Source organism: Lissotriton vulgaris, chromosome 6 (assembly GCF_964263255.1).
Source record: "Lissotriton vulgaris chromosome 6, aLisVul1.2, whole genome shotgun sequence".
Classification (NCBI taxonomy): domain Eukaryota; kingdom Metazoa; phylum Chordata; class Amphibia; order Caudata; family Salamandridae; genus Lissotriton; species Lissotriton vulgaris.
Genome location: NC_141694.1, coordinates 1,353,384,789 through 1,353,406,888, shown reverse-complemented (window position 1 = coordinate 1,353,406,888; position 22,100 = coordinate 1,353,384,789). Strand labels below are relative to the sequence as shown.

Here is a 22,100-nt window from a genome sequence, read left to right as displayed (position 1 = left end):
ATTTACAACTGCAAGCTAGTCTTGAATTTACACACTCTGGGGCCGATTACGATAAGGTTGGAAAAAGCTCCGTCCGTTGGTCGGAGCCTTTCCAACCGCATTGTAATATGCCGGGCGGATTCATTTCCGACTGCCTCATTACAAGGGAGTTGGTCCAAAAGGAATCGGAACGGTCAGTCCAACTGGCTCCAACGGGCTCGTCTGCTAGTCGGAATGTGGCCAGTAATACCAAGGGCGGTTCTTTCTGCCCTTGGTATTACAATGTTTTATTTTGGCAGCCTTTCCGTATCGGCCTTTCTGACACTGAAAGGCTGTTGGAACTCGACTTTAGGGGCCCCCAGCAGGGCCCCCTTGAGTGCAGTACCTCCAGTTCGATAGATGCCCCCTGTTGATCCCTGTGTCCCGTGAGAGGTTGGGGCGCCTGCCACGGGGTACCGGGATGAACTACACCACCTATTTTACAATGGAAGCATGCATTCAGGGTGGTTTATAGCCAGAATACATGCTCCCATTGTAATGCATAGGAATGCGACTGAGACAGTGTTCATTCACATCCTAATTAGTCGGTCGGGACCGCCAAATGGGTGTCGGATGGTTCCATGACCTACACGATTTCGGGCGGAGGAAAGTCCGCTGACATCATAAAGAGCCCCTCTGTGTCTGTCAGTTAATCTTGTTGTTGTAAAAATACTTTGCATGCAAATCAAATTTACCTCTATACTTTAATTGTACTAACTGTACACAGTAGTTTCCTCGCACTGTATAGATATCAACCTTTTCATCCCGAAACAAGAGAAAACCTTTTTTAGTTGATTATGCTCTGCCTAAAGAAAGATCCTGTGTCACACAGAAAGCCATTGTCTAAGATATTGCAAGTTTCAAATAACTTCCTTGCAAAAGCAAATTCATTGTTTAAACTTTTGCTCTTCTTATTTAAGATCAACATGCTCCTAAATTTTAAGGATGGCAAGAATGAGTGCCCATGCCCAGATGATATCATGCATAAACTACTAGATTTTCACGAAGACCTGATGACTCACTGTGGTAAGTCTCTTTGTTATTACTGAATATGACATTACTTCATCTTAACAAGACACCGTGTGTTATTATTCTTCATTAGCAAAATTAGAGGCACTGATTTTTTCCGGGAAGCCAATCCAATTTTGGAGTCAGAAATCAATGAGGCTTTTACTGCAGAATCGAAAAGGAACGATTTTTAAGTCTAAAGTAAATTATGTGGCAGGGGCAAATTATTTTATGACTCACAGGAAAATTAAATAAATCCCCCAAAAAGCACAACCAAAACAGTCAGTAGCATGCTATTCAGCTATGTCACTGAAGTGTCTGCAACTCTCGTGATTAGGAATAACGTTCTATTATTGACCTATTCCCCAATCAAACACACATGAAGCAGAATTGGTTGCAAATTGCGCAGCTGGTAAATATTGCACGCTGGAAAATTGATATTTACCGGGACTGCAGTTTGGACATGGAAAACTGTGGCATTGCAGCACTCCAGCTGCAATGCCACAGGTGCAGGACTGTTGCATACGTCCATATGTCTGTGCATTTTTTCAACTAATAGTTGTATCACTTGTCCTCCTGCCTTGAAGTATGTGACGATAATTTACTTTTTTTTCTCTCAAGGAATCGAACTTGACGAGGACGGTTCTCATGATGGAAACAGTGACCTAACCATTCGAGGCCGTCTGCTGTACCTGGTAGAAAAAGTTGCAAATCTGAATAAAATACTGACTGAAAAGGCAGTCAAGGTTGAGGCCAAGAAGCCTTGTAAGTGCACAAGCATGAAGGATTGTAATATAAACAACTCATGAGTTTGAAGCATGTAAAAACCTAGTTGTAATTGTAGTAGTTTGAATTCCTTTGATATCTACCCTTTGTTTTTCAGGTCTCTTTTCCTAAGTAAACATAAAGTAGTGATATAATTGAACAATAACAAATGAACTGCCAGTGGCGTTATGGCAGGGGTGGTTGGTGGACAAGTGACTGGAGGGATTCAGTCCGAAAAATGTATATATATATTTAATAAGTGAAAACTTTAAATTAGGAGAAGGTGCACAGTTCAAAATTGGGGTCTAAAGAATTGCAATTGAAAACCTTCTTCAAAAGTTACATTTGGATTTTGCACAATTCTGAAAATGCCATTTTTAGAAAGTTGGCATTTGCTTATCCTAACCATTCGGTGCCTTGCAGCATGTAAGCTGGGTGACATGACTAGGTGTAGCTGGCAGGTGGTCTTGTGTTGACCAGCTAGTACCTTGAGGCGGAAGCCGGGGTGACTAGGCTGCTACTAAACCTCTGTTTATTTTTAAAACTTGCTCTTTTGCACTTTTGTATTGCTTTTAAAAACTCGATCTATTTCACTGGCAAAACGCACTCAAACAGCGCCTGAAGGGGAAGACCTCTATCCCTCTTCAGCGTCGCTGCATCACGTGACACGGGGCCACGCCCACCCTCGTTAGCCACGCCCACTCCAGGAAGCTTATAAGCGCCGTGTTCGCCAGAAGCCGGTGTTGACCAGCTAGTACCTTGAGGCGGAAGCCGGGGTGACTAGGCTGCTACTAAACCTCTGTTTATTTTTAAAACTTGCTCATTTGCACTTTTGTATTGCTTTTAAAAACTCGATCTATTTCACTGGCAAAACGCACTCAAACAGCGCCTGAAGGGGAAGACCTCTATCCCTCTTCAGCGTCGCTGCATCACGTGACACGGGGCCACGCCCACCCTCGTTAGCCACGCCCACTCCTCTCTTCTCCCTTTACTATGTTCATTACCCGACAGCGCAGCGGTCGAGCGCAGCGGGCACACCTTCAGCACGCCGAAGACACGCCAAAGACTAGCCCGTCTGTGCCCGTCCGTGTCAGGACGGGGCACGAGGCCGAGGCTCTCTCTCCCACTGCACCTCCCAGATTGGTAAGAACGTCCTCCGCTTTGAGAGCGCTGCGCCCTACCCCTAAGCCGAACTGCACTCTGTCCAACCTTCACAAAGTCGGAACCCACGTTTGCTCCGAGTGTAAACTATCCACTGACGTTCATCAACCCTACTCCGACCCACCTAGGAGACACAGGAAATGTAAAATCTTACGTAAAAATGTACAGCCAACATACGTATTTTACAGTACAAACTGTAGATCACTGCCCAAGCATAAGCATGAAATTTTTAATCTCCTCACTGAAGAATGTCCTAGCGCCGTCTTCCTAACCGAGACATGGCTACATGACAGCGCTGGCCCAGATGTTGCTATTGCCCTCCCTGACAACTACGCCATTGCCAGACTTGATAGGGAAAAACAGGTAGGGGGCGGGATAGCCATCATTTTTAACAGAGAGTTCAAATGTACTTTGGAATCTGTACAAATTCCAGATTGTGAAGCGGGTCTTTTTAAAATTACCTTGAACCCCAATTTCACAATGTCAGGCCTTCTGATCTATCGTCCACCAGGTAACCCCTCTCAATGGGTATCAAACTTTGCAAATCTTATTACCCCCTACTATATGTCATCTAGCAATTTCTCTCTGCTGGGTGATCTAAATCTACACCTGGAAGATCCCACCATCCCCTCATGCTATAATTTTCTGGAAGATCTAGCTGCACTGAATTTACCTATTATCAACTCCAGCCCTACTCATATAGCTGGCCATTTGTTGGACCCCATAATATCCAACGTCAGTGAACTCACGCACATCGCCACCGTACCTTCTGGCTGGTCCGACCATCATCTCATCAGCTTTAGCATTTCTTTTCCACCCTCCCCTAGTGTGAAACAAAACACTATTGCCACTAATAGAAGGAACTGGAAGTCAGTCGATATCGATGCTTTAAATGCGGCACTCAAACAAAACCCTCCTAGCCCTAACTGGACCACGTAGCAATTGAGACACAAAATTGGCTAACAAATGCAGCAAATAGCTGTCTGCCTTCTACTCACACCAAAGGGAGTAGGCATCGTCCCCCGGCCCCATGGTTTAACGACAGCCTTAAAACCGAAAAATCAAAATGCAAAGTATTAGAACGTAAATGGCGTAAAAAGTACGACCCTAATGCCAAAAAATGCTATCATGAAGCCAGAAACCATTATCATGCGGCGTGCACAAAGGCTAGAGCTGCCTTTGTCTCAAAAACAATTTCCGAAGCAACTAACATGCCCAAAACTCTTTTTTCTAAAGTTAAGGAATTGGCGGGTGCACATACTACAGCCGCTACACCCCCCCTAAGCGCTCAACAATGTCAGGCGTTAGCTTGCTTCTTTACTGAGAAAATCGACAAAATTATCTCAGACATCAATACTAAAATATCTGGCGCTGACCCACCCCCTCCATCTAACCCTATCCTGCCTCAACCTACTGCTTTAGGCGAAAACCTACTGGAATCCTGGCCGAGTCTCTCATTAGAGAATCTCAAAGGAATCCTAAAATCTGTTAAATCTGGTTCCCCTAGGGACCCCATCCCTATTAAAATTATAAAAAAAACTGGATGACCAGTCCTTGAATATCATAGCCAACCTCCTAAACTTGTCCCTCGACCTCGCCACTGTCCCGGCCTTATGGAAGCACGCCATGGTGACACCCCTCTTGAAAAAGCCAAATGCTAACCCAGAAATACTGGCCAACTATAGGCCTATATCTCTGCTTCCTGCGTTTTCAAAGTGCCTCGAGAGACACGTTCATTCCACGTTAGCCACTTTTGCAGAAGAAAACTCCTTACTCCATCCTTCGCAATCTGGTTTCAGGGCTGGGTTCTCGACGGAGACCGCCCTGTTAGGTGTCACTGAAAATATCAGAAAACTTCTTGACCAAGGCCAGACGGTAGCACTCGTGCTATTGGACCTTAACGCTTATTAGAGAACTACACACAAATGGCATAAGAGGAAAGGCTCTGGAGTGGATCAAATCCTTCCTGGCAAACAGAACCTTTCAGATCGCATCAGCACAGGCCGAGTCAGACACCTTACCTGCAGCTCATGGAGTGCCGCAGGGGTCCATCCTGAGCCCTCTGTTTTTTAATATCTATCTCAAACCGCTGGTAGAACTTGTTGAAAAGCTAGGGCTAACGCTCATGAACTACGCCGATGACACCCAAATCATTTTTTCCCTGTCGAATTCTTGTCCCCACTCCCCGTCGTTACTCAAGGAAGGATTACTAAAAATATTGAACTGGATGACAGCAAACCAGTTAAAACTGAACGGCGACAAGACGGAAATTCTGATTTTGGGTAAAGACAAAGATCTCTGGAACCCCGCGCATTGGCCAGAACAGATGGGCATCCTTCCTACCCCAGTGTCCCATGCTCGAAATCTGGGCTTTGTACTAGACAACGCCTTATCCATGGACAAGCAGGCCAGCAAAGTTACTGGATTGTGTCTCACCATAGCTAGATGGTTGAGGAAAATCCTGTGGATGTTGCCTATGTCAACACAGAAGACCGTAGTCAATGCCCTTATCACATCAAGGCTTGACTACGGCAACATCCTATATTTAGGCGCAAATAAATCCGTCATTGGACGACTACAAGTAGCGCAAAACGCTGCGGTCAGACTCCTGTGTAAGATTCCTAGGAACGCTGGAGTCTCGAACCATCGCCGAGACCTTCATTGGCTCAGGATAGAGAGCAGAGTTCGCTTCAAGGCCTTGAACTACATGTTCAAAATAAAAACAGGAGGAGCCCCAAAATACCTCCAATCCCTTGCTTGCCTCTACACGCCAAAGAGAAACCTCCGGTCCCAGACAGCAGCATGCTTCTGTATACCAAGATTTAAACGTGCAAGATCAGGGGGCAGATCTTTTGCCTACCTTGGACCCTCCCTGTGGAACACGCTTCCTCCAGGCATTCGGAAGGAAGATAACTACCATAGTTTTAGAAAGCTTGTAAAGACCTGGCTGTACGAACAATAACCACCTCAAAATCTCCCTCCGTTTCTGTCTTTTTTCTAGCTGTGTCTAGGCGCCGGGAAACCCTTCTTGGGTAGCTGTTGCGCCCTATAAATTGACAAAATAAAAAATAAAAATATAATATTACTCCCAGACATTGAGACAAAGGAGAATAGGAGTGGCAGGATGGGCCATCTCTGAATTCATGACGGGGGTGGTGTCACCTACCACATTTGCACATCGCGTAAGTTCTGACCGAGCAAACTCACAGAGGGTTTGACACTAGTCTTTTGTGACTCCAGATGAGCTGGGGTCAGGGTAGGGAGACAGGAAATGCCAAATTCCTCTGGAGGTGGAATCCTCCAGAACCTTCTCCTACTTCAAAGTGGGCACCAAGTATAAAAAATGGTCCCTCAGACCCAACTCTTCGTTACACCTCTGGACCTGTGGAAGACTCAGAAGGACTGCTGTGCTGCTCTGAAAAAAGACTGCTACTCTGTTGCCCTGTTGCCTGAGTGAAAGGACTGGACCTGCACCTTGAACCCAAAACCACCAGAGTGACTTCAAGGGGTCGCTAACTGACCTCCTGATCAGACCCTTAGGGACAGACAAGGCTCTTGTCTTCTTAAATACTGCACCTGCACTCTGCCTGCTGTGAGTCTTGACACCCCAGTGGTGCCCCTCCAGTACTTGACCCTTGGAAGTGGGGATAGAGGTGCCTTGCCAGCCCAGCCATGGTCTTCACTAAAGCGAGAGTAAAGCAACTCAAAGCCCCCCAATGCCTCACCGCACAGCTGCAAGCTTCATAAAAATCGAAACTGTGAGACGCAGAGCCCCACATAATCTCACTGCAGAGCTTCCAGTCCCAATGGAATCAAAGCCAAGCGATGCAAAACCTCGCCACCAAGCTGCTATATCAATAGTAGTATGTTTTATTTTAATTTGCCATTAAAAAATCGATATCAGTCATCATGCATTTGTAAATGAAGCATTACAAAAATGCCCAAATTGCATCTTTTTCCCCCCGCAATGCATGCACAAAGAAAGATGGCCACCCATGTTTGCACATGCCGACACATCCATTTACTAGTATGGTGATGCATCTGTTGCAATTGGTAATTTTTTTACTTTTTGGCAATGCCAAACAAACAAAGTCTGGAAAAACCATTGGCTTAACTCACACATATTAACATCGAGGTCTGTTGCCTTTGCCAATGTTTATTTTTAACATTCTGGAAAAACTCCAATTATATGGGGTAAGCCAAGGTTTTTATTTAACTGCATATTGATATTATGCAATGTAGTGGTACTCAAATTATTAAAATATGAAGTATGAGACATTAACCTGGAATTACCTTGATTCAAATTGAACACCTGAAGATATATATAGGTCGCACACACATGTCTGGATAGACCCCTTTACTCATTGAGGCAACTCTCCTACTTTGGAAGTCTTATTTTATTCATTAAAACATTTGCCACTAGCCTGCTCAATTTGGAGAGTTACAGCTATAGAGGTGTGTACAAAGCAGGCTTTGTACATGCAAAAAATGTACCTCACCTGTGATGCCAAAGTTCCTTGGGACAGCTGCTTGTCGTTCAGGGGAAATTACATATGTTGAAAAAAAGAATATGTGTGTGGGTTTGCAACACAGTAGTCAATGAGTGCCCTATTTCAAAACATGGCACTTATAGAAGTCTGCTGTTGTGGTTTGCTAATTAAATAACCTTTCATGCTAAGTTGTGCTACATATGTACTGTAAAATGCACAAGAAACTGGCTGCCTGAGCTTATTATGCCAGGCATAGGATGTCACTGCCCGGTGGGTTTGACCTACTCAACTAAGCAAAGTACTTATTGGTCCTCTTCCTCTTGATGAGGGGGGCTTCACTGATGGCCTCGGGCCAAAGCACTTCAGTTTTAATCCCTTAAGTGCCCAGGGGAGAGTGTCAGTAGTTTCACTGACCACATGCTAGTCAGCGACGAGTAAAGATCTGCTGCCTCCTCTTATTGACTGATCTAAAGTCAGCCAGTGAGAGGAGGCAGCAGTCCCAATCCTCCAGGAACCTCGGAGGCTCACAACCCGAGATCACTGCTGAAGCCAGTATGACTTGTCTTTAATATTTGATCTGTGTGTATGTATGAATGCATGTCTATTCATGAGTGTGCACTGTGAATGAGTGTATGTGTGCATGTATGCTTGTGAATTATGGGTGTATGTGTCCACGCTTCTGAATGCATCAGGATGTGAGTGAGTATGCATGTTGATGGATTAGTGTATGTGTGTGTATGTTCAGCCCATAGTCCTCCCTTCTACTCGAATTACCGGGTGCCACTGCATATGAAGAAATTGCATATGCATCCATGAGTCATTAAAATCCCAAATAAAACTATGAATTTGTGAATGTGGAAGTTGTTGCATCTGTTTCAGTTTGATTTTAGAGTAATAATTTGGAAAGAGTAAATCCAAAAATAAATTGCTGCACTTTTTTTACTGTAGCGATCTACGTATGTATGAGCAAGCAGCTGGCTTATTGAAGCAGACTGTTAACTTTTCCATTGACAATCCATTACTTCTCATTTATTTCGGCATCCTGAATAAAATTCTTAAGTGCTGGCTAACATTGGTTTCATATTTCATACTGTCAATATCCATTATCATGTTTATTTAGAAAAATGTATAATCATTTCACTGCGCTATGACATAGTTCTAAGGACTCTAATAAATATTAATGGGTCCTCTGAAAACATTTAGTGAATTTCTATTGATCAAACTTTCCAGTTACATCCGCTACTGAGTAGTTATAGTTAGGACGGGTTTTCATGGGTAATGGTATATGGCATGGTATGGGTAGGAGTACCCTGAACAACTGGCCCTTGTTGGGGAGGTGATGGACCTAGGGGGACACCCTTGGGTTCAAAGTGCAATTATTTTTTTGCATTGCACCTCCCCCCGCCCCCGAAAAAATTGTGGAAGTACCTTGAAGTTACTACAAGAATACCATGGGACCAAAAAATAAAAGACAAAAAATAGTTGGGTGTGTGTCCATTGGCGTTGCTGTGGGGTGTTGGCCAGACAAGGTGTGGAAACAGGCAAGCTGTGGGAGTTGAGGACTGGGCCAGGCCGAAGCCCTGCTCCCAACCCCACACAGTAAACTGCTGAAGGCCATATGCAGAGGAGGTTGGGCGCACAACCCCACACCTTGCACAGCTGAAGGTTAGGTGTTGATATGGTTAAAAACTAACGTGTATAAATAAAAACAACACTCAAATTTGCTTGTTTTAGGGGAAACCTTTCATACCGGAGTTTGTACCTGTCCTTATACCTGTCCTTATTGCCCACATCTCGCGGCCCCCGCTCTGCGGGAGCCGCTCGTGACTGAGTCCGTGAGGGAGTGCTGCTTTATCTGGGCACACGGAGCGGCGTTGGAACTTGCACCTTGATTTTTTTCATCTCCAGGCTGAGGCGGGACTGCTAGGACCAGCCTGCTGAGCGGCGCTGATCGGCCGCAGCTGGTCCTCTTCCTGTCCCCCTCCTCACCGTTGTCTATTTATTCAAGTGGCCTCTACACGCACGCGGGACGCGCGCGGGCGAAGCCCGGGCAAAGGGCGGGCCCTCTGTGGCCCTCAGAGGCCGAAGGAGGCTGGGCTGGGCCATCCCCCTTGACTCGCAATCCACACCCTGGACTATCTGTGCTACGCTTTAGTAAGCAGACATTTTTGTTATATAGCTCTTTTAGAAATCTAGTCTGTGCATTCAATTGTTTAACCCTACTCGTAAGGTTTAGTGTGGTTTAACTATTCTTTCACAAACTTCAGAACGCACTATGACTTCACATCTCTCTAAGGGAAAATCCTCAGTGGCAGGAGGGGTAAATAGAGGAACGCTAGATGACTATGTTATAAGGGCCACTTCAGGAATTGAAAGAGAAATCGCCCTTGCTGAGCAACGAGCTGAGCGACGCCGCTCTGTTGAGCTTATTAAAAACAAGTGCTCATCTTTGGGCCCGACACAACCAGCTACTTCGCCACCTATCAGAAATCAAACTGAAAGAGAGGGCCTTGATGTATCTAGTAATGACAGTATCCCATTACTTTTGTGATATAGAACTTCTCTCAATATAAAAAATACAAATAGTGACTTGAACTTAAATGTTTCTGCTTCTTTTTCTAATTCCATACCAGAGGTAGAAGTTCTAGTAGACACGCCGTTACCAATAGTGGAGACTGTTCAAAGGAAAAATCTTAAAACACCTAAATGCCCTCGAGTCCTAGGCCACCACCAAAAAAAAGGAGAAAGAGGAGGACTGGACCACAGAAAAGCAAGACTTTTCAAAATGATTCTAGCATTTCTAAAAGCCCCCCACCAAATGTACCAGTGATACCTGCCATAATTACTCCACCGCATTACACAGTGAAAGAAACATCTAGTAATGATTTATTGGGCAGTATCGAACAGTTATTTAGATCCCTTATATTACCGTTAATTGAGAGACTGAAACAAATGACACTTTAGTTGGGTACTCTGGAACAAGTAATTGGGGGAAATAAAGGGTTGATTAAGGACTTACAAAAGCCCACACTACGGCCCTTAACGTCTGTACCATCGTCAAAACCCACTGTTCCAAAGGAAGCAAATGTTAATAGCCAAACTAAATCAAAACCCCTGCAACCATTGCCTCCTAAAATATCACGGCAAAATGATAAAAATAGGGAAAAAGAGGCTCAGACAGGAGGGAAACTTAATCTCCCAGGAAATGTACAAAACCCGAAAGGCCTTGAAAATCCTGTCAAGGTAATGCAGACTAAGATGCATAGAGTAGAACTGCCACCGGAATCAGTTCCGCTCGTTGTGGTTCTTACGGGAGTTCCGTTGCTAGAGAATGGTAAAAGAGAAGACTATTACCAGCTAAAAAACAAAGCTATGTTTTGGCTCAGACAAAATCGACCACTTCCTCCACATATAAACGGCGAAATCCTACATGTTAGGCGTCTTTCCTGGCTGGGACATAGAATAAAAGATTTAATTTTAGAAACCATAGGGCAGTCAGACACATCTTAAATTGCTCCCCAGAGAATGGTACCAATGGCATCACACCTCGTGAATTGACTTATTTTTATCCCAGATCCATAATGGTACCAATAATCAATCCCAGGCCCCTATCTCGTTATCAGGAAGATCGTTTCATACCTGTTTATAACCGCTACGCGGCCTTAACAGGCATGGTGGGAGTGGACTGACTTTGTCTCCGGGGCGCAGCGAAGGATACCGTCCACAGCCCACAAAGTATGTCATCTACAAACATCGAGTTAACTCCGAATAACATCGTCCCTGTGTCCCAGTGAAAACATACACAGAATCAGGTTACAGATGTCGACCTATTCCCAAAGTCCACCGGGTCAAATCAGGCACACTCTGTTCCTGTTTTTGATCAGAATTCAAATCACAAACCTGCCAATAGACCTACAACAGGTACTGTGGGATGCAACGGGAAGGGAAATAAATCCTCTATTTCTGTTTTATTCTGGAACATAGCAGGACAACGCGCTACGGTAGCAAATGACGAATGGGAGGTCTTTATTCCTAAATTCGACATCATAGCGCTCCAGGAGACCTGGACCCTTGATACAATTCACATTGAGGGTTTCAAAACTTATTTTACACCCGCCCATCCATCTACATCGGGCAGAGCGAAAAGAGGTCTAACCATCTATGTCTCAAACCTCCTCAATGTATTGGAAGTGGACCCCATAAGATTGGACCTTACTTTCAGATACTTAGCTTATGTATAAGTAAAAGGGACAATTTCCTCATAGTGAATTTCTATAATAATCTCTCAGACGTAGAGGTAGTGAATGTGGTCTCCTTGATTCGTTCTATACTATTATCCAAAACAAGGAAGACAGATAAGGAGGAGGTAATTATTTGGGGAGGGGGGACTTCAATCTGGGACCATGCCTCGCTGGTAATAACAACATCTGTGGTATTCTAGATGAGAGTGAAAGCCCAATCCCACATTTTAGACCTTCTATTCTAGGTAATTCTCTAAACAAAATTCTGTTTGAGCTGGATCTTACCCAAGCTAATAACCTGAAAAATGAAGAGTTACTATTGGCCCTACATACCACAGGAGAAGACACCAAACAACTATAGACTACATCTTGGTCTCAAATGGGGAGAGGACCAAAGATACTACATTTACCAGACACATAAATGCGTTGAGTGACCATTATCCACTCAGCATCTCTTTTCCAGTGTCTCATAACCTGAAAAAAAATCTTGGTACTATTTTAGCATAAAACAATATGGAACTTAATAGGCTAAATGGATATGCACTGAAATGGGGGAAAGTAGATCCAATAATAATAACAAAGACAGTGATAAAAAGGGCTTTCCCTTCCATCATGAAATGTCTTGCCTTAGACACGTCAGATCTAGAAGTTATCTTTAACTTTGATATGATTATCAACGTAATTAACGAAGCTCTGCGGATAGAAACAAAACATAAAACAAAGAAGAGGAAAGGATGGTTCAATCATGAGTGTACGGCTGCTTATACAAACTTAAAAGCTGATTTGAGGAAATCGAATAGGATTGCACATGAAATAACAACTCTTAGGAAAATATATAATTCCGCTTAAAAAGCAGGAAAAAAGAATTAAAGAATCAACTATGGCCCAACTCCATGAAAGCTGCACCCACAAAAATTTGGTGGCTTTCTGGCAAGTGGTAAAGTCTACCTTCTTAGTTGATAATACTGACCATGCAAAATTAGAAGTGGATCACTGAAATAATATCTACAGCCAAAATATCGAGTTGCCATAATATCGATGCCAAAATATCGAGGGACATAATATCGACTTTCTATCTTTACTAAGGTAAGTACAAAAATATCGATTTTAAAATATCGAGTGTTAAAAATATAGACTGTCAAAATATCGTTTTTTTAATGTCTTTAAAATAAGTTACAACTATTATAATATTAAATATATTTAATATAAACATAGTTAAAATTATTAAATAAATGTAACATTATTACATAATTAATGTAACTTTCAAAATTAATAATAATAATACATATATATATTTAAATACATGTTATTAATAAAACATATAGATTATATTTACCATAGCATAGCAAAAGGTTTAAATTAAATGTAACCACTCCAGTGGGTGCTACATTAAAGAGATCGTTGGATAGCGTAGGGGTAAAAATTACTATTCCCACTCCAGTGGGTGCAACAGTAGGGAAAGCGTTGGATAGCGTAGGGGTAAAAATTACTATTCCCACTCCAAAGAGTGCAACAGTAGGGAAAGCGTTGGATAGCGTAGGGGTAAAAATTACTATTCCCACTCCAGTGGGTGCTACAGTAGGGAAAGCGTTGGATAGTGTAGGGGTAAAAATTACTATTTCCACTCCAGTGGGTGCTACAGTATGGAAAGCGTTGGATAGCGTAGGGGTAAAAATTACTATTCCCACTCCAGTGGGTGCAACAGTAGGGAAAGCGTTGGATAGCGTAGGGGTAAAAATTACTATTCCCACTCCAGTGGGTGCTACAGTAGGGAAAGCGTTGGATAGCGTAGAGGTAAAAATTACTATTCCCACTCCAGTGGGTGCAACAGTAGGGAAAGCGTTGGATAGCGTAGGGGTAAAAATTACTATTCCCACTCCAGTGGGTGCTACAGTAGGGAAAGCGTTGGATAGCGTAGGGGTAAAAATTACTATTCCCACTCCAGTGGGTGCAACAGTAGGGAAAGCGTTGGATAGCGTAGGGGTAAAAATTACTATTCCAACTCCAGTGGGTGCACCAGTAGGGAAAGCGTTGGATAGCGTAGGGGTGAAAATTGCTATTCCCACTCCAGTGGGTGCAACAGTAGGGAAAGCGTTGGATAGCGTAGGGGTAAAAATTACTATTCCAACTCCAGTGGGTGCAACAGTAGGGAAAGCGTTGGATAGCGTAGGGCTGAAAATTACTATTCCCAATTAATTATTTTAAATTAATTACCAATTATATTTTAATTATTTACCAATTAATAATTAATTTAAAACTATAAATAATTTACATAATTATTTATTTAAAATTATATTACTTCCCACCCTATTCCCCTATAAACACACAACCCGCAACAGAAAATCAATTACTAAAAATTAATTAATTATCAATTATTCATTTTAAATTAATTAACAATTATGTTTTAATTAATTACCAATTATTATTTAATTAACAATTAGATTAAATTTACATAATTAATTATTTATAATTAAATTACTTCCCACCCTATTCCCCTATAAACCCACAACCCGCTACAGATTTATATTACACAAATATTATTAAATATTAATAACTTACCTTATTTTCGATATTTTTGTTGTCTATATTTTATCTAGTCTATATTATGTCTAGTCTATATTTTTGATTCGATATTTTGGCTATTCTAGTCGATATTTTTGTTGTCTATATTTTGTCTAGTCTATATTTTGTCCAGTCTATATTTTTTACTCGATATTTTGTCCAATCGATATTTTGGAATCGATATTATGTCTGTTTACCATTAGAAGTAGCAATAGAGGAAAAAGACTGGGTCCACCATTTCTCTAAGATTTTCTCAATCAACACAGAGGCTGTTAATCCTGAGGAAACAAACCCCCAGAACCCTTTGCCTCAAGATGATTTAGAAAGGCCCCACCCCATTGACCTCCGGTTTTCACTGAAGCAAATTGCCCTGGCTCTGAGTGCAAGCAAAAATGGGAAGGCACCGGGCCCAGATGGTGTCCCTGTGGATCTTTTTAAAGCCCAGATGGATCTTTGGACTCCTCTTCTAACTAGAGTCCTGAATGCAACATGTACCATAGGCCTAATGGAACCATGGTCCAAATCCATACTAGTTCCCATTTTTAAAAAAGGGGATCGGGGGTCGGTAACTGCTATCGCCCAATCTCTCTCTTAGACTCCCTTGGAAAGGTGGTGGGTCGAGTCATTTTAGAGCAATTGCAAGATTGGGTGGACGATGGCCGGATTATTTCAGATCTCCAGTATGGATTTCGCCAGGGATTGGGGACCATTGACCAGGCTTTAAACCTGTCACTCTTGATAGACAAGTATGTTCACATCAAAAGAGGAGACCTGTACATGGTCTATGTGGACTTATCGTCTGCATTCGATTGTGTCTCTCATTCCAAACTTTGGACATTACTGGTGGATATGGGGGCACCATCGAATCTGGTCAAGTTTCTGAGGGAACTCTATTCAAATGCCACAGCAAGGGTGCGCTATGGGGTGGGGGGGAGAGTTGACGGCAGAGTTTGCAGTAGAAAAAGGGGTTAGGCAAGGATGTGTCCTGGCCCCCTTTCTCTTTACATTATATACCAACGGATTGGAAAGAGAGATGATCAAGGGGTGCCAGGACCTCCCAATGGTGAACAACCATCCAATACTCGCCCTGCTCTACACAGACGACGCCGACATACTGGCCTGCACCCCCCTTGAACTCCAAAAGAGCTTGAATAGATACTCTACGTTCATGGCAGACCTCGACCTAAAAATGAATATTACGAAAACCTTTGTTATGAGGGCAGGTACCGGACATAAAAGTAAAATGAGAGGCATCCATTTAAATCAAGAGAAAATAGCAACCACACAGAAATACTCATACTTGGACATAACAATAGATCATAAATTATCCTGGAAACCGGCAGTAGAAACCAGAAAACTTCTATTTATAAGAGCTACTACAACCCTTGTAAATTTTTCCAGGAAGTTGGGTAAGAGAGCCCCCCTGAAATCATTATGATCTATAAAGCTAAATGCCTTTCTGTGGCATTGTATGGGGCAGGCCTTTGGGGCTTTGTCCCACCGGATAGTATCCAGAGGGTGGAAAACTCCTTTTTTGAGGTATCGTCTTGCGGTCCCTGAGAGTACGGGCACTTTTGCCTGTCACACAGAGTTGGGACTCCCATATGTGACGGATTTAGCAAAGGTGGAACCCCTCTTATTATGGCGAAGAATCTGGATGTCGGAGAAAGCAACTCTTACTCAGTCTATTCTTTCTGATTGCTTAGCCAGGGATAATGTGCATAAATCTAGATGGTTGTGGTATATTAGAAGTTTTTTTATGATTTGGGATGGGACAAATATTTTCATAACCCCTCCTCAATTCGTGAGATTCCGAGGAAGGTCTTAAAAGCGAAATGTCTTGCTCATCTTGAAGAGCTGAGATTGATGAGTGAGGTCACGAAACCATCTGTTATCCATAGCCTGCTCATACAAGCGGTACCTACAATACAACTGTACCTTACATATAACATCAATAGTTATGAGCGCTATCTGTTGGTCAGGTTTAGGATGAACTTATTTCATCGATTGGTTGCTTTCCCCACTCGAAATAACTGGGTTAAAGATCTCATATTTTGTCCCTGTGATAATATCTCTTTGTAATTCACTCTGCACACCATTCTTTTTTGTAAATTTTATAAAGATCTCAGAAAAAAATGCCTTGTCCCATTGCTACATTACACTGGATATAGACAATGTCGTCCGGCCTTAATCTTTCTGCAGCTCCTAGAAGGGGAGCATATAGTTTTTATAATAGTTAGCTTTCTTAAATGTATTGTTCATCATCGAGCGTACCTAGATTAAATACTGTACAATAGCTAGCTCTGACTTATATTAATACAAATAGGGAACATTTTTAACTGATTCATTTTGCTTGTTATTAACCGTTTTAACTAAGGGATAATAAATTGTATTGTGAAAATTTTTATTGTCAACTTTGTAAATATATCCTGTATACTTATATGACTGTTTTAATGTATGCTTTTATGGTTTGCAAACCTAAATCGAAATAAAGCAAAATTGAATTGAATTGAATTGAATTGTTTTAGTTCAGTGAACTAACTATAACATATGCTCCCGCCATACCCTGCTTATTATATCACTTATTATGTCACTGATGACGTTCTATGATATCATTAATATCATCACTGGCATCAGTGGAGGCTGGTGACATTTGAAAGTGGGGGACGTAAACGTTGGGCATGACTTTTATGTACCGAGCGACGTGAACAGGTTTAATGGACAAACCTGAGACCCAGGGTGGGTCCCTCTCCCGAGAAAAATGAAAAAATTATTGCGGGTGCCGCTCGGAGGCAGAACTTTTGTGAGACTTTGGTGAGACTCTTCTGGGGCAATTTTTGGAGCACCGGCGGGACTGCGAGGACCGGCAGCCCGCGCGGCAGCGCTCCGCCCTCTTCCCGCCTCCACCGCTATCTCCCTATATTATTGGCTCTGCATACCGCGACGCAGGACGCGCCGGGCGAAGCCCGGACCAAGGGCGGGACCGTTTTACCCCAGTTCGAGACTTGACCGGGCCATACCTCTTGGCTTCCACATTCAACTGTCTGAGGGGGACGCTATAAGAACTGTAAGTTAAAATCTTTTTCATGACCAGGTGTTCCTGCTCTACAAGATGGCTGGCTGCGAGCTTAGGAGCAAAACCATACCTGCGATCAGCAACACAGCAGGAACTCTGGATAACTATACCACTAGAACTACTTCACTCATATCCAATGAAATTTCCATCCTAGAAGCGCTTATCCCAAGAACTGTTAAATACTAAAAGATCTTCACTGGGACACATCAGGAATGTTAAATCGCCAGTTAAGGGTGTGGTCACAATTAGCAGCTGTATTGAAATGTTGGATAATGTGGTAAACCAGGGGGCAGGTGCCTTCGGGGGGACTCCCTCGCAGTGTAGCAACAGTAATGATCAAAGCATTTTGGAACTCAACCTAGCACCCATTGTTAGTATTGACCCTGCAAAGACAGCTCAGGGGACACAGAATGATAACAACCCAAGGGGGCAGCGAGAGGGGGCCATACCTAAAAGGAAACGCACTGACCACAAATCAGGCGGCCGCAAGTCCAAGATTGCTAAACAAGCTGGTGGTCTAGATCCCCCCGGAGATAGAACCCCTACGTGCAATATGGTTGATTTGAATAGTGAAAATTCTTTTACCCAAGAGGAAGATTTGATTTGATTTGATTTGATTCGGGTTTTATATAGCGCTCTATCGCTCCGAGGAGCATCTTGGCGCTAGATGTGATTTGTGTGGATCAAAGGAGGGGAAAAAGATATAGTAACCCCTAGAGACGATTCAGAGTTAGACCAGGGCTTTGCAGGTAGTGGCTGTTTGATTGTAGATCCAGGTTTTGATGGCTTTCCTGAATTTATTTTCGCATGAGATTTCCCGGATTTGAGGAGGGAGTTTGTTCCAAGATCCAATGTTTACTAAATTAAGCATGATATGTAAAGCCTTGCTAGATCCCCTTGTAGCCAGACTAGCCCAGATTGAGCTAAGGATGTCTAGTATTGAGAAGGCTACTGCCCGGGTTGGAGATGGTATGGAAAGGGTCAAAATTATGTTGAGGGAGGGAGAGCATGGTGTTAAGAAAGCTCAGAGGGGGACTCACGCTGATACCATTAATGCCCTAGGAAGTGTGGGACACACAGTACAAATGTCACCCAGTAAAACCAGCACCACTGCACCGAGACGTTCAGAAGCAGGGGCCACCAGGACAGAAAAAGAAACCGACTCTGCACCAGTTGTCCAGAATAAGGCAAGTCCGGTTGGCCGACAGCACAATAAGTTGGTAATTAACTTACCCCCAGATTCAAGCCCCTTTGTTGTTGTATTAATAGGGATAACTGTGCTGGAGGACCCGGTGCGGGAATCTTATCATACTCTAAAAAATAAAGTTACTAGCTGGTTGAACAGGAATAGGCCTCTCCCTCCCCAATGCTTTAGTTAGATTTTGATGGTACGAAGGATACACTGGATAGGTAATACCACTAAAAGTATCAATGGGGATTGTGTTCTGGTTAACTTTCGAGATCCAAGAACAGTCAGGCATATATGTTCTTGGCCCTACCGAGTCCTTGATACTACCATCCAGTCTTTTCCTCTATCTTTTTTCTACCGGCCTGTCCCCCAGACTTCCATTGAGGAGCTAGAGGATGGTTGGACGAGGGTGGGTTCCAGGGGAGGGAGAATTGGGACTGGGTTAGGGAAGGCCAACATTAATCCCCCGGGCCCTTGTTTGACCTGTAATCGTTTCAGCCCTCTGGACATGGTTGATTGACTCCCCCCGCATTTGTTTCGAGAGGGCGCTGAGGCACCAGCCTGTTACAGGCCGACAAGATATACTGGGCCCTCTGCAACGAACTTTGACGTGGATTGCTGCCATCCAACAAATACATTGGGTTGGACGCAAGTTCTAACACAGCAGCCCTAAATTGTACAGTTACTCCCCCTTGTACTTTAACTCTCCAGTCCACACCACTGGGAAGCTTAGTTCCTTGTGATGTGGTACAGGAGATTAGGGAGCCCACCACGAGAGAATATAATAGGGGAGGGAGGAGTCCTTCTAACCTTGACAGCCATGGCATTTTAACAATCTTGTCATGGAATTTGGCTGGCCTTGGCAACAAGATCGACTGCCCAGAATGGGGAACATTTATAGATGGGTATGATGTGTGTCTTTTCCAAGAAACATGGACCAGAGAGGACAAGACACACACTGGTTATGCTGCCTATTCTGTACTAGCGAGATGGGGTGGGAGGGGACGCCCCTCGGGGGGACTTACAATCTGGGTGGGTTCGCACCTAGGCTGCACGGCCAAGTCCATGAACACATCTTCAGATGATGTGCAATGTGTGGTCCTGGAATGGCCTAATGGCACTAAGCTTGCACTGGTGAATGTATACTCTAGACCGGTGGGTGCCTCCATGGAGTCTAACACAGTAGAGGAACTCTCTTCATTTATAAGTTCCATACCCAGCGGCACCCAGTTTGTGATTGGGGGCGGCCTAAATTGCAACTTTGAGCCGCTGGCAGGGCTTGCAGATGAAGGTCTCCTCGAGGAGGACGCTTGTTGGGCTATGCCCACTTTGGAGTCCTCGCCCCCCAGGCCTTGGACACCATTGGCGGTACAAATCACGTCCTTAACACTTAAGCACTCTATCAGGGCGGACAATGGCAGGGTTAACTTAGATAGACCCCCTAAATGCACCTTTAATAAGCAGGGCCAAGAGGCCCGGTTGGATTACATATTCGTGGAAACTAGGTCGTGAGCCACAATAAGGGACTTCTGCGTAATACCGCGGGATGACAGTGATCATAATGCCTTAAGCTTAAAAATAAATATGCCTGGTGTTGCAAGGGGGACCCTGGATGCAAATGTCGACTCAGACTTGAGAATGATCCTAACCAATGATAGGAGAAGAATAAAGTGGACAAAAATAGTAGAAAGACCAGAGTGAGTCTCGGAACTTTACGCTCCTACTCTGCCCATTTTAGAGGAAATTAGTGTTGCACTAAATGATGGATCCATCTATGACAGTTCTTGTAAGGCAGGAATTCTGCACGAACAGTTAATAAATACGTTGTCAGATGTATTTTACCCTTCCACGGCTAAGCGGCCGCAAAAAGGTATTAGTCTCAATTGGTATAACTCCACTTGTAGAAGAGCTAAGACCGCACTTGTCACCTCCATTAAAAATAAGGCTAGCAAGTCAATAGTCCAGACCTTGAGAGCTAACTACAAGGGTGTAATGAAGCATGCAAGAGAGGAATGGGACCATGATAAGTGGACTGACTTATCTGACGCCCTTGCAACTAGAGACCTACGAAGATTCTGGTCCATTGTAAACAATGGCTCAGCAGAGTCAGCTGCAGCTGTGGAGGCTAACATAGCCGAAGGTGTCTGGGAAGAACACTTTCGCACCCTCTACGCAGCAGGACCTGCCATTCCGCAGGGAGTCTTAGGGGAGATGCCGTTAGATCAGACATGTCAATCGGATACCAGTGACTTCACGATAAAGGAGGTCGAAAATGCTATAGCCAAATTGGCAATCGGGAAGGCCCCGGGCTGGATAAGCTTCTGGGTGATCTTTTTAAACATCAACCCGCAATTTGGGCCCCATATCTCCTAGTCTCCTAGTCATATACAACGCAGCCCTGAGAGGGACCCCAGTTCCTGGTACTTGGCTGGGCGCAGAGATTGTCCCTATATTTAAAAAGGGTTCACCTCTGCCCCCAGCCAACTACAGGCCGATCAGTTTGATCGATGTCCCGCAAAAGATCTTCGGAAGACTAATACTGGACCGTCTCCAGGACTGGATGGAGGAAAATTCCATACTAAGCCCATATCAGGCAGGGTTCAGAAATAAATGATCTACTGTGGACCAGATACTTCCGTTGCATATGTTATTTTGGAAGTCGATTAAGTCTGAGGGTGGCAGTCTTTATACCGTGTTCGTAGATTTACGAGCAGCTTTTGATTTGGTCCCAAGACACAAGCTTTGGGTTGTTCTTGCCGAATTGGGCATCCCACACCATTTGTTGCACATTCTAATATGCCTACATCAGGACAGCTTTGCACGAGTTAGGTGTGGAAGAAACGGCCACCTTTCAGCAAAATTCCCTGTTGGCAGGGGGGTGAGACAGGGTTGCGTGCTCGCACCTACCCTGTTCTGCGTCTATGGCAACGGTGTAATTTCCCATCTAAATGGGATAAATCACACCGCGCGCCCAAGCTCTCTGGCAGCAGGATGCCGGTGATAATGTTCGCAGATGACACCCTGCTGCTTTCAAAATCCCCAATGGGAATACAGAGGGTTCTGGATGGCTTTGTGGAATTTTGTGAGGATAGGGGGTTGGAAATCAACGCCACGAAAACCACATTTATGATTTTCAATCCCCCCGCAGGGACTATACCTAACCCGTGCATTGGAACAATTAGGCTGGAAAGAGTTCACACTTTTGAATATTTAGGGATAACTCTCAAAGAAAATATGACGTGGGCCCCTCACCAAATAAAGTCCCAACTCAGGCAATCCCAGCTCATAGGGGGCATTCTAAAACTCTCCAATAGCTCCACAATAAAACCTATTCGACCTGTAGTGGAGATCTACACAACAAGACTGAGAGGGGCTGTGACCTACGGGAGTGAGCTCTGGGGGCATGCCTGTTGTTCGACGATTGCTGTCACAGAAAATAAATTCCTAAGGCAACTGTTGATGCTCCCTAGTAGCTCCCCCCTAATACCCATTAGACTCGATATGGGCCTTAGACCGATTGATGAGGTTGTGGGCTTGAAGCCTTTAATGTTTTGGAGGAGGTTATGGAGTAACCCGGAGATTTCTGTTCA

The 22,100-nt window shown here is 43.8% G+C and overlaps 1 protein-coding gene across 1 annotated transcript in view; it reads left to right on the top strand.

The window, feature by feature from the left end:
• RYR2 (ryanodine receptor 2) overlaps nt 1-22,100 on the top strand; it is a 3,481,211-nt gene that overhangs the window by 1,635,567 nt on the left and 1,823,544 nt on the right. The window contains exons 39-40 of the mRNA XM_086925791.1: nt 939-1,044; nt 1,648-1,791. Of these exons, the coding sequence (XP_086781917.1) occupies nt 939-1,044; nt 1,648-1,791 (250 nt within the window). The remainder of the gene's footprint in view (nt 1-938; nt 1,045-1,647; nt 1,792-22,100) is intronic.